Below are 13,644 nucleotides of genomic sequence, written 5' to 3'. Positions count from 1 at the left end.
CCTAGAGCACCTGACGGTGCCCCCTGAATGTTGGGCCTCTGTATGTGGCCAGGCTGTGTAAAAGTCTCACATGTGGTATCGCCATACAATGTGTTAGAAATATCTTGTGGAAAAAAATGACATGTTCAAAAGACTCATAATGCCTCATATAATATATGTTGGGGTGTTTGCTTTCCAAAATGGGGTAATTTTGTGCGCATTTCTTTGTCCTGGGCCTTCAAAAGTGTGATAGGTTGTCAAGAAATTATGGGGCAGATCCACGTACATCTGCGCTGGGCGCAGCGTATCTAAGATACACTACGCCGCCGTAACTTATTTATTTTATTTTGAATCCTCAAAGAATTCGCGCCATAGTGTATCTCTGGTGGCGTAAGGGCGCGGAATTCAAATGGATGTAATATGGGCGTGTTTTATGTAAATACGTCGTGACCCGACGTAAACAACGTTTTTTTTTTTAACTGCGCATGCCCCGTCCTTGGGGTATCCCAGTGCGCATGCTTGAAATTACACCGGAACCAGCCAATGCTTACGATGGTGACGTCATTCGACGCAAATTTCTATTCGCGCACGACTTACGCAAACAACGTAAAAAATTCAAAATTGTACGTGGGAACGACGGCCATACTTAACATTGAGTACGTCTCAGAATAGCAGCTTTAACTATACGCCGGAAAAAGCCGAACGCAAACGACGTAAAAAAATGCACCGGACGTACGTTCGTGGATCGCCGTAACTAGCTAATTTGCATACTCGACGCGGAATTCGACGGAAACGCCACCTATCGGCCGCCGAACAATTGCACCTAGGATCCGACGGCGTACTAAGACGTACGCCTGTCGGATCCATCCGAGATGCCGTCGTATCTTGTTTTGTGGATACAAAACAAATATACGACGCGGGAACTTTGAAATTACACGGCGTATCAATAGATACGCCGGCATAATTTCTTTGTGGATCTGCCCCTATATGTGTAATTAATGCTCCTAGAAAGCCTGGAAGTGCTACTTGGCTGTTGGGCCTCTGTATGTGGCCTCTGGCCAGGCTCTGTAAAGTCTCACACGTGTGGTATTGCCATACTCAGGAGGAGTAGCAGAATGTGTTTTGGGGTGTAGTTGCAAGTATGCATATGCTGTGTGTGAAAAATAACTTGGTAATATGATAATTTTGTGAAAAAATAAAATAAAAAAATCTTAATTTTGCAAAGAATTGTGGGAAAAAATGACAACGTCCAAAAACTCACTATGCCTCTAATGTCGCGTACACACGGTCAGTCCATCCGATGAGAATGGACCGTATTCATCGGTTAACCGATGAAGCTGACAGATGATCCATCACGCCTACACACCATCGGTTAAAAAAACGATCGTGTCTGAACGCGGTGACGTAAAACACACGACGTGCTGAAAAAAATGAAGTTCAATGCTTCCAAGCATGCGTCGGCTTGATTCTGAGCATGCGTGGATTTTTAACCAATGTTGTGCGTTCTAACGATCGGTTTTGTCCTATCGGTTAGGAATCCATCGGTTAATTTTAAAACAAGTTGCCTTTTTTTTTAACCGATGGTTAACTAACCGATGGCGCCCACACACGATCGGTTTTGACCGATGAAAACGGTCCATCAGACCATTCTCATCGGTTGAACCGATTATGTGTACGCGGCATTACTTAAATACCTTGGAATGTCTACCTTCCAAAAAAGGGTCATTTGGGGGTATTTGTACTTACCTGGCTACATCAGGTGTGATCAATTTTCAATGATTGCCACCACAGCTTGTGCACTGTATAACTTTCACAAAGACCAAAAAATATATACTTTATTTGGGTTATTTTTGCCAAAGATATGTAGCAGCATAATTTTTGGGCAAATTTCATAAAGAAAAATTACTGATTTGCAAAATTTTATAACCGAAACAAAGAAAAATGCAGTTTATTTACAACATTAAACAAAAGAAAGCTCTATTTGTATGAAAAAAATTACGAAAATTTCACATGGGTATAGTGTTGCATGACTGAGTAATTGACATTCAAAATGTGAGCGTGCTGATTAAATGATATTTTGATAGCCTCTCGTTGATTTTTGACATGTACACTTTTGATAAAGCAGGCTTTGGTGGTTTCTCTTTTTTTGTTGCTTTTTATAAAGACTTTTTTTTTTTTTTATGCAACATTTGCATGTGCATTGAATTTATGCTACTCTAATCGTGTTTTAGCAGTCAAATTGCAGTATAATGAAAAATCATTACTTTGCAAGTCTTTATAACTAAGCTCTAAAGTTGAAAAGAGAAATCCCTTAAAGCACACTTTTTATTCCTAAAGTAATCAAATTTGATAGCAAATCCTGAGCAGCATCTACATTCACTGTTCATCACTCATCATTCTCTGGATAGATTTCATCATAATAATTACTGTAATAGAACTGGTAACTGTGATGTCTACAAGTTATCTAATGTAAGTGAATGGTAAAGTCATAAGTGCACCATGGCACCATAAGTGTATGAAAATGCCTTCCTGCCCACAACCCCTCCAACAGTCCGCAGATGGGTATACGATAACTGGCTTCCATTTTTTACTATCTACTTTTATGGAGGATGACCCTAATTCATTAAAGTGGAGGTTCACCCTAAAAATGAATTTTTTACATTAAAAGTACAATAGTAAGGACATTTAATTTCGGCATGTTTTTTTTTTTTCTCTGTACTTAATTTTATATCCGGATTTTGTCCAGGGCTTCCCCGTCTTGACGACTCCGGGGCGTTCCTATCCCAGCCTCAGGGTTCCGATGACTGCGGGACTGGGCGTTCCTATCGTTCCGTTCGATGATTGACGTCTTGTGAAACAGGTGACCTGTCGCACAACGCGCGTCACCAGATTTCCGGAAATACCCGAGCTAAGAGTCGGCACTATACGGCGCCTGCGCCCGCCGTGTAGAGCTGACTGTGCAGGCGCAGACCTTTCTCTCCCAAGACATATTTAACTCCTTAGGCCGCGTACACACGGTCGTTCCAAACCGATGAGAATGGTCCGATGGGCCATTTCCATCGGTTCACCGCTGAAGTGGCCTTATGGTCTGATGTGCGTACACACCATCGTTCCAAAAACCGATCGGGTCAGAACGCGGTGACGTCAAACACACGACGTGCTGAATAAAACGAAGTTCAATGCTTCCAAGCATGTGTCGACTTGATTCTGAGCATGCGCGGGCTTTGAACCGATGCTTTTCTGTACTAACCATCGGTTTGGACCGATCGGTCAGCGGTCCATCGGTTCGATTTTGAAACATGTTTTAAAATTTTGGACCGAAGGAAAACCGACCGATGGGCTATACACACCGTCGGTTTGGACGGATGAAACTGAACCTCGGTCCATTCTCATCGGTTTGGAACGACCGTGTGTACGCGGCCTAAGTCTCTTTACTAAAGTGTGGTATAAGAATAGACTGTTGACCTGATATTAATAGGCCTATGTTGTCTCTGCTGCAACACAGGCCAATAAGTTACATCAACAAGCCAGCTGTGTCACAGGCAGCAGCTGAACACGCAATCGGATCAATTCTGTGTTCGACTGGAACATAATCTTACAAGCAATATTCTCCCTGTGTATATTGTTCCTGCTTGCTTTTGAGGGTTAAATTGCTTTGCTTTCTTGTAAATTGAGGGCATCATTATATGGATGTATACTCTATTTTTATACTGTACAGCATAGTGGGAGTACTGTTTTGGTATTTTATTATTTTATTGTATTTAAATAATAGTAGTATTACAACAAGAGGAGCAAAACAAATTGGGGAAGAAAATGAAGTAGTTGACCATGGCAACCAGGAAGGTGTTAAAACTCTGGTTATGAGAAATCCAAAATGTTACAGTTGTGTTTGGTTTTGGTTAGAGAAGGGTTATACACTTAGGGCCAGATTCAGAGAGAACTTACGCCAACGTATCTGTTGATACGCCGCGTAAGTTCTAGGATGCGCCGTCGTATCTATGCGCCTAATTCACAGTACAAGATATGCCTGAATTTTGACTACCTACGACCGACGTAAGTCTCCTACGCCATCGTATCTTGGGTGCATATTTACGCTGGCCACTAGGGGCGCTTCCATTGATTTACGCCGTTTACGTAAGGCGTAAGTCAGGCGTAAGTTTACCCCTCATAAAGCAGGGGTAAGTCATGTTAAGGTATGGACGTCGGAAACGTCGGAACAGCCGTCATATTTTACGTCGTTTACGTAAGTCGTACGTGAATGGGGCTGGGCGTAAGTTACGTTCACGTCGTACGCATTGAGCCGTCATATGTTGGGGAGTATATGCGACGTGATTCTGAGCATGCGCCGCTCGTACAGCCATGCATTTACATGGGGTCATGATTCATTTTAATACAACACGCCCACTACCTGCCTACTTTGAATTAGGCGGGCTTACGCCGGCCTATTTACGTTACGCTGATATAAATATGGGAGCAAGTGCTTTGTGAATACTCAGCTTGCCTCTCAATGTTACTTCGGCGTAGCGCATATGACATGCGCTACGCCGGCACAAAGATACGACAATGTACCTGAATCTGGCCCTTAGTATTGATTGTTTTCTCTCCTTGCCCAGGGGATCATACAAGAAGCAAGGAACAAAGACCGCAAAAAAAGCTGATTCACTTCCTGTTTCTTTAACCAATCTGGAAATGAGAGAAAATCTCCCCAGTGACTACACAAACATCAAAAATAATTTAAGCCTTCCTAATTCTGTTCAAAACTTTTTGAGATAGAGTTGTACCTTACCTTAGCCATGTTTTGACAAAACACTTTGATTGTGTTCATTATATCGGATTTTTCTTTCTTTTGTACTTCCTGCAGTATTTCCGCAATGAGCCGAAGAGTGGTGCGCCAAAGCAAATTTAGGCACATTTTCGGACAGCCCGTAAAAGCCGACCAAACATATGAGGATATTCGGGTATCTAAGATCACATGGGACAGCTCTTTCTGTGCTGTGAATCCGAAATTTTTAGCCATCATTGTGGAGTCCAGTGGTGGAGGAGCTTTTATGGTGTTGTCATTATCCAAGGTAAGTTAAAGCACACATTTTGTTATGTTTCAGACTACTTGGGTAATTGCCATTGACTGTGCTGTCTGAATATTTACTGTATATTTTTACTACAATACCTGTCAAAGGATTTGTAATTCTGTAGAGCCAGTCTTGTGATTTATACACATATGCACAACTGTGCAGGTAGGCAAATGGCAGGGGACATTTTTTTTTATTTTTTTGCTTCAGCTATGTAAGGCTATCAATCTGCATAATTACTGTCCTGTTTGACAGTAGGTGATTTTGAAGGAGAGCTTTACTTCCATAAAGTTATCCTTTTTTATTTTCTCTTCTTGCATCCAGCACCACCAAAGTTTTAAAGCCATCTCCTCATGCTCCTGCCAGATCCATGCTGTTCATCTACAATGAGCCACACAGCTATCACGGCATACTGCTGCATTCTGCTAGTTTCATTTGTTCCAATAAAAAGACCATGGGGGTTATTTTTTAAATGCAAATCCACTTTGCACTACAAGTGCAAAGTGCACTTTAGTGCACTTGGAAGTGCAGTCGCTGTAGATCCGAGGGGGACATGCAAAAAAAATAAGAAACAGCATTTTAGCTTGCACATGATTGGATGATAAAATCAGCAGAGCTTCCCCTCATTTCAGATCTACCCCTCAGATTTACAGCGACTGCACTTCCAAGTGCAATTTCAACTGTACTTTGCACTTGTAGTGCAAAGTGGATTTGCCTTTAGTAAATAACCCCCACATGTCATTAGCATCAGGCCCGTCGCTACAGGACAGGCAAAACAAACAATTTCTTGGGGCCCCGAGCTCGCCTGGGGCCCCCAACTTCCCCTTCCCAGGCTGTAGCGTGGCTGAGCTCCTCTTCCTTCCTCCTGGAGTCCTGTCAGTCCAGCTGGGTACCACGAGTGGTACAGGAGATTTTGTTTCCTGTTCCCAGCCTAACTGACAGGAAGTGCACACTGAGTGCTCACTTCCTGTCAGTCCGGTCGGGAACACAGGAAACTGAATCTCCTGTACCGCGTGGTATCTGGCCTGGCCCAGGCACTATCTGATAGGGGGTTGGGGACCCATAATGATAGAACACCGGACTGACAGGAGGAAGAGGAGCTCGGCCACCCTACAGCGGCAGCCTACAGGGAAGATGTGGAGGTGAGATTAGAAAAACATAGGGACAAGGGAGGGGGGTAAGAACATGGGTTTAAAAAATTAGTGTAGTGCTAACGTAGGCTTTGCGTGCGGGGGGAGGTGCTTGGGGGCTTCCATTTTGCTTGGGGCCCCCAAATTTCTTCAAACAGCCCTGATTAGCATGCAGTGATAGGTGTCCTCTGCAAATGAATTATTTGGTGTATAGAAAGGGACTGGCTGGGTGTCTTTGCTTTTGTTTTTACTTTGTGGCATATCTCCCAGTGGACCACATGGAATGGATTTAGCAGTAACATGGGCAGGTGAGTAGATGGCCTTAGGTGAGGGTGATAACTAATGCTATAAGAAGCAAAAGAAGAAATAAGACTGAACCATATAGTAGTAAAACTAAATTGGGAACTAGTAACAAGATCTGCCTGGTGGTAAAGAGTGGCATTAGAGTGCAAATCACAAGACTAGCTGAACACAGTGAAAAAAACTTTCGCAGGTTAAACAATAAACCATATATGTATTTAATTGTGCATTTAAGTGTTTGCCTGGAGTTCCACTTTAAGCACTAAACATTCACACAGCTCTTTTTTTTTTTTTTTTTAAATCCATTCTTATGTGCACAGGTAAAGATTATTGTATTTGATCCTTTTTTGTTCTTGTCAATACAAATGGGAGCTACATATCCATGTCTTAGATTCACCTTCAAGAGCCGCACTTAAGGATCTTCTCCCAACTGGAGACTTGAACTTCAAAGCTGAACTAATTATAGCTTACTCAGCTGGAGATAGCATAGAGCTGACTTTACACCATCTATTCTCCATAGAAGTCAGTCATCTGCATTGGCTTCATAAATCACATACATGTAGAGGATATTAATGGCAAATACACGTTCTCTAAAACTGTCCACTGTTTATGCCTACAGTATCTTCCGAGACCCTTAGTAACAAGATAAAGCAAGAGGCCTGACGGTCTGTTCTTTCTCTGGCTGGAATGTCCGGCTTTATCGTCCTCATGTTCATTTGTGTGGGTTCTGTGTGGCATTCTTAAGCGTCGTACACACGCCCGGTTTTCCTGGCAGTAAAACTGCCAGGAGAGCTTTTGGAAAACCAGCCGTGTGTATGCTTACTCACAGTTTTCCCATCAGGAAAACTGCTGGGAAAATAGAAAACCTGCTCTCTATTTTCCTGCCGGGATTCCCGACTGTTTTAAACCCGGCAGTTTTCCTATGGGGAAACACTGCAAGGGAGCATACACACGGCCGGGATTCCCAGCCAAAGCTCTCAATGCAGTTTTCCCGACAGGAAAACCTCTCGTGTGTGTACACGGTGTGACAGGAAGTCAGGTAAATCTGTGGGTGTTGTCACAGACGGGAGATACATTTCTGCCTTGTTTAGACAATACCCCAATTGGTATTAGGAGTCGGCTGCAGAAGTAGCCAGAAAAGGTTTAAGGGCGTTGGAAAACTTCAGCTGTTCAGAATGAGGCAATTAAGGCCTCTATAAGTAATCCTGAGGATTACCACTGATTGCTACATCCTGAGGCTTTCTGAGTGAAGGAGAGCAGTAGCTGAAAGTCTTCTGAGGAGGTGAGGTGGTGATTGATTTTTCTGTGTGATAAAAATCAAAAAGAGACTATTGTTTTCCTGCTTTATGACCAGCAGTGTCTGCCCAGCACTAAGCTGTGCCAGACTCCCTAGATAGGTTCCTGTGTGGTGAAGGTAGACGCCCCAAGTGGCCAGGGTTTATTTTATGTTTGATTTTGTTCATGCTGTTCGGATGCTTGCACTTGTTTCCAGCAAGATGGAAGAATAAACCAAAATCTTTGTTTTTCAACCGTCTTCGACTGCCTTTCTGTACAAATTCAGTGTGTAGTGAACCCATCCAGGGGGTCACACACCCCGCTACCGAGCTAACCCCTTACACAGGGGAAAGTTACCGAGCAGGTTCTCTGTTTTCCTGTCGGGATTCCCGGTCATGTGTACAGGGCTTTACCGTATTCCATTTCATGTTCCAGCGCTTTTCAGCTTAGTTAGTAGTAGTAGTATTACCTCATTCTGCATTCTATGGCGCTGTGCTGATCTGATACAGCTTGGTGCGCAAAGGAAGTGACTTAACTTTATTATTTGGAATATCATTTCACTTTCTTCAAGGCCAGAGCTACAATGCCTGTCCTGTAGCATCCTGAAAATACATGTCCAGGCTTCAGTTCCTCTAGTTTAAACGTCAAAAACTATTACCCAGACACTCGACTTACTGGAAAATCTTTCATTACATTGCAAATCAAAATCTACAGACATCACAGGCAGGCTTTCCAGGGCCAATGTTGCCGTATACATGATAAAATCTTATTGTGCATTTTCCATTTTTTTTTTTCATCTCGTGAGCTGGAAAAAAAGAAAATAATATTAATACCGGACATCGTTTTTTCTCATGTCGGGGTTATTTGTTTTTTTTTCTTGGTTCCCTAGGAAACAAAACACTGAAAATATTGTCTCTTTGTATAATAAGAGAGGGCTTTATAGGATACGGGATCTGGCAATATCTGTGTAGTAAAAATTAGTTTTTAAATGGATATAAGATAATGCCCCTGACTATTTTTTTGCATGTTTATTTTTAGGGTGTGCACACATACTGCTGTTCCTTTTGTGGTTTTGATTAATCTGACTGCATTGTATCACTTCTAAAAAATGTATTTTTTTCCCCCTTGTATGTATGAACACACATAAAAAAAATCCAATGTGCTTAAAATGTTATGTTCTGCAATGGGTTTCTTTAGACGTTTGATCATATCCAACAAAACACCATGGAAACACATTGTAAAAGTCCTCCAAAAGACATTGAAATCTGACTGCGAAGCATGCATACCCTCAGCCTTGGCACCCAACCACATGAATATAAGTTCCAAAGGACAAACGTGCTTGGCTTTGCATAAGCTCTGCTGTCAGTCACAATATTTAGAAGAAAAAGTGAGCGCATTACAATATATTAGAAGGTGCCATGTGCTGGATTGCTAACTAAAGGTTTTCTCCCAGCATGGGAATGGGGCCTATGTCACAAGAGAATCCTGGCAGCAACCCACTGTGGCGAGCTAGATCTTTCAACATTTCCATCAGTGGGGGATTAACGCCATAGAACCAAGTGAGTGCATCCCTATTGTTGGCAGGGTGTCACCAGTGACAGGATCACTAGTCTGACATATGGGCCTTGGGTATAGGCAGAATATACTTTACTCTGTGAACTCATACAAAGAGCCTAGCTGTCAGGTGGTATAAATCAGAAAAGAGAAGCCCCAGTACAGAATATTCTCTTATCGTATAGGTTGTGCTGGGTGCCAACATATTATACAGCGGTGTACAGAATACATGGAACCATTTCCTATTATTCCTAACCCTTGATTTTAGAGGTAGGTGATTTAGAGTGATTCGTTACACTTGGCATGACGGATCCCATTATTCTTAATGATCCCATTCACATCTGAGCACTTTGCTGATGGTTGCATGAAGCTCCAAAAAGTGCGTAGGTTTCTTTGGAGTAGAATTTAATGTTTTTGGCCTCATGGATCCTAATTGGAGCAACTAAAAACAGCTTGAAAAAGGTGCTCCCCTTTTAAAGTCTATGTTCTGCTCCTGTACTATATGTCATGTCTTAGGACATGAAAAATAGCCTCTAAATTGCTCATGCTCGGTAACCAATCTACCAGGTTTCTGGGTTGAGGAAAGCAACAGGAAAATATGGAGGAGACCTATGCAAGTACAGATCGTCCCCTTCAAGTTCACAAAAACACACACACGCAAAATGCTGCGAATGTAAAGAAATGAGGTAGGGTGGGTGTTTGCTGGGGTATAGCTGGTCCTGGGTGGAGATTATAGGTTTTATATACTCAGGATCCAGATGCTAATTAAAAGTTTTCTCCTGGCAAGGGAATGGGGCCTATGTCAAGAGCGATCCTGGCAGCAACCTACTGGCGAGCAAGATATTTCAACATTTTAGTCAGTGGGGGATTGACACCATAGAACCAAGTGAGTGCAATCCTGTTGTTGGCAGGGTGTCACCAGTGACAGGATAATTGTTCTGACATGAGCCTTAAAATACTCTGTGAACTCATACAAAAAGTCAGGTGATATAAATCAGAAAAGAAAAGAGAAGCTCCAGTGCAGAATATTCTATATCTTATCGTTAAGATTGTGCTGGGTGGCAACATATTATACAGCAGTTTACAGAATACATAGAACTAATAACATTATCCCCAACCTCTGAGTTTACAGGCAGATGTTCATCACATCCTTGCAAACACACACATTGGCCTCCATTCACATTTGAGCGTTTTGTCACATCTAGGATGAAGAATCTAATTTTTAATGAGCCCACTTTGCTGCTTGTTATATAAAGCTCCAAAAGGGTATACATTTCTTTGGAGCAGAATTTTATTTTTTTGGCCTCATAGATTTTAATGGAAGCAACTGAAAACTGCTTGAAAAATGCATGGTTGTGTGCATTTTTCAGGTGCTCTCATTTTAAAGTCTATGGGGCCAAAAATATTTCTGCTCCTGTACTACAAGTCATGTCTTAGGACATGCAAAATCGCCTCTAAATTGCTCATGCTCAGTAACCAATCAACCTACCATGTTTCTGGGTTGTGGAAGGCAACAAGAACATATGGAGGAAACCTATGCAAGTACAGATAGTCCCCCTCAAGGGCACAAAAAACACACAAAATGCTGCTATTTAAAGAAATGAGGTAAGGTGGGTGTTTGCTGGGTTATAATTGGTCCTGGGTGGAGATTATAGGGTTTATATACCTGGGATCTAGATGTAGAAGTTTCACGAAGAGGCACCTGGAGGGCTGTCCTTTCATTCAAGGCTCAAGACAAGTAAATTCCATGTGAAATCAGAATATGCTTTTCATAAGGGCAACACAATATGCCATTAAGAGACTATTGCAGTACATAATACTGTGACAACCCCCATACATTCCAGTCATTTCAACTATTCGAAAATACACACCTTACATGGCTGCTTATTTTTTTATTTTTCTATTAACCTTGGTGATATTTGGATGCAAGATCCGAAAGCCACAGCCGTTTTAGTTATTACGAAGCTATTATGCAGATTCATTCAAATCTTATGCATGATGCATCTACAGTAACGGAATCTTGCTCTTTTCTATGAAAAATATCAGAAAACTGCCAAATCAATTTGCAAATCATGGTCTAAGAGTCGGTCTCATTGTATTTCTTACATTATTAATTTTGTATATGATGCTTGAATTATATGCATCATTTGTAAAATCTCTTACTATATGGTCAGCGCTTCAGCATGCTTCCTTGTGTTGCAAATGGATACAATATAAATACAGCCTTGCTTTCTTAACAGCAATCTTTATTTGGCACAAGAATTTGGCTCATTAACTGCACAGGTCACTGGTGGTGTCCTTGACCTCTCATTATCCCCATAAGCTATCCCTAGGGGATAAATGACTAGCCTTGCAATGCAGACTGTCAGACCGAGGCAGTTGTCTGATGATCCTGTGCTTCCAATAAAAATGACCTCATGCAACAAACAATAGAAATGTCTCAGGAAGCCCTAAAAGGGCTATTAAAAAGCTCAGATTTTCCAAAGTGTCACAATTGGATGTTGTTTTGCTCAGTTTGTTCGGGACTGGGGCACCGCCCTGCCAACCTCCTGTACGTGCTGGAACATTTTCTGTGCCCATTGACACTTGTGTCTTCCTCTTTCCTCTTCACCTCTGATATTCAGTGAACTTCTTTGCTCCTGTTGTTTTGCTTTATTTAGGATGGAGACTCCCTTGTTTTCTTTCATTACTTTTTGCTGATGGTTGTGCCAAAAATATATAGAGCCACAATGCGCCACAGAGCAGTTTATACAAAGCTCATGAGCGAGCTGGATCTCTTTCAGATGCATTTCTCCCCATGAACTACAGTAGTTCTCATGACCCTATTAGATGGTATTAACCAAATAGATGGCCATGGATAAGGAAATCTGTTTCTAATTCCCTTTTTCCAAATAAAAGGGCCCACAGAACTTGCATGTTACAAAATTATTAAGCAGTCCTAGCCAGGGCTGGTGCAAGGAGTTTTGACACCCTAGGCGAAACCTAATTTTGCGCCCCCCCCAAGCACGCACGCTCTGCCCCTCACTAAAAATTTTGCGGCACCCATTTCTTCAGCCGTGGTCCACAGGCTTGCACATGTGCCTCTGGACCCGGCCTGAAGACAAATCGTGGAAGGCACTAGCTCACTTCCTCACGCCAGCCGTGGTCCACAGTCCACTGTGTAACTGCCTGTCTGTACAAGCAGACAGATACGCTGACAATGCTTTACAGGTTCTTACTAGAGACAATAATAAATGCACATTTTTGTATCTGCAAAAAGATCTGGATTTATTAATTTTTTTTTACAAAAGGTGGACTTGAACTGTTAGGGCACTTTCACACTGGTGCGTTTTTGCGGTAAAAATTGCGCTATTAAAATGCTCATAAAACGCTCCCCATGCCCCTCTCCATTGAAATGAATTAAAAACAGCTGTAAAAACGGAGCGTTAAAATCGCGGTAAAAAACAGTGATTTTACATCGTTTTTACGCGTTTTTAATTCATTTCAATGGAGAGGGGCATGGGGAGCGTTTTAATAGCGCTATTTTTACCGCGAAAACGGTAATGATCAGACCTGAAAATACAGGAATTGGGGCCCTAACACCTCAAATGGCCCCAATTCCTGTATTTTCAGGTCTGATCATCACCCCCTCTGTACCCCCCTGCACATCTGTTCCCCCCACACACATCTGCTACCCCTCTGTACCCCCCTGCACATCTGTCCCCCCCCCCACACACATATCTGTTCCCCCTCTGTACCCCCCTGCACATCTGTTCCCCCCCCCACACACATATCTGTTCCCCCTCTGTACCCCCCTGTACATCTGTCCCCCACACACATCTGCTACCCCTCTGTACCCCCTGCAATCTGTTCCCCCCACACACACATCTGCTACCCCTCTGTACCCCCTGCACATCTGTTCTCCCCCACACACATCTGTTTCCCCTCTGTACCCCCTGCACATCTGTTCCCCCCACACACATCTGTTTCCCCTCTGTACCCCCTGCACATCTGTTCTCCCCCACACACATCTGCTACCCCTCTGTACCCCCCTGCACATCTGTTCCCCCCACACACATCTGCTACTGTTCTGTACCCCCTGCACATCTGTTCTCCCCCACACACATCTGCTACCCCTCTGTACCCCCTGCACCTGTTCCCCCAACACACATCTGCTACCCCTCTGTACCCCCTGCACATCTGTTCCCCCCACACACATCTGCTACCCCTCTGTACTCCCTGCACATCTGTTCCCCCCACACACATCTGCTACCCCTCTGTACCCCCTGCACATCTGTTCCCCCCACACACATCTGCTACCCCTCTGTACCCCCTGCACATCTGTTCCCCCCACACAC

The 13,644-nt window shown here is 43.0% G+C and overlaps 1 protein-coding gene across 2 annotated transcripts in view; it reads left to right on the top strand.

Moving 5' to 3' along the window:
- Nucleotides 1-13,644, top strand: part of CORO6 (coronin 6) — a 156,904-nt gene that overhangs the window by 66,041 nt on the left and 77,219 nt on the right. For both annotated transcript variants that reach the window (XM_040338567.1, XM_040338566.1), the window contains exon 2: nt 4,841-5,048. In XM_040338567.1, coding sequence (XP_040194501.1) covers nt 4,851-5,048 — 198 coding nt within the window. In that variant the 5' untranslated portion in view covers nt 4,841-4,850. The remainder of the gene's footprint in view (nt 1-4,840; nt 5,049-13,644) is intronic.

This window comes from Rana temporaria, chromosome 2 (assembly GCF_905171775.1).
Source record: "Rana temporaria chromosome 2, aRanTem1.1, whole genome shotgun sequence".
In the NCBI taxonomy this organism is placed as follows: domain Eukaryota; kingdom Metazoa; phylum Chordata; class Amphibia; order Anura; family Ranidae; genus Rana; species Rana temporaria.
Note: the sequence above shows the minus strand (reverse complement) of the source record. Positions and strands in the feature narration are given on the sequence as shown.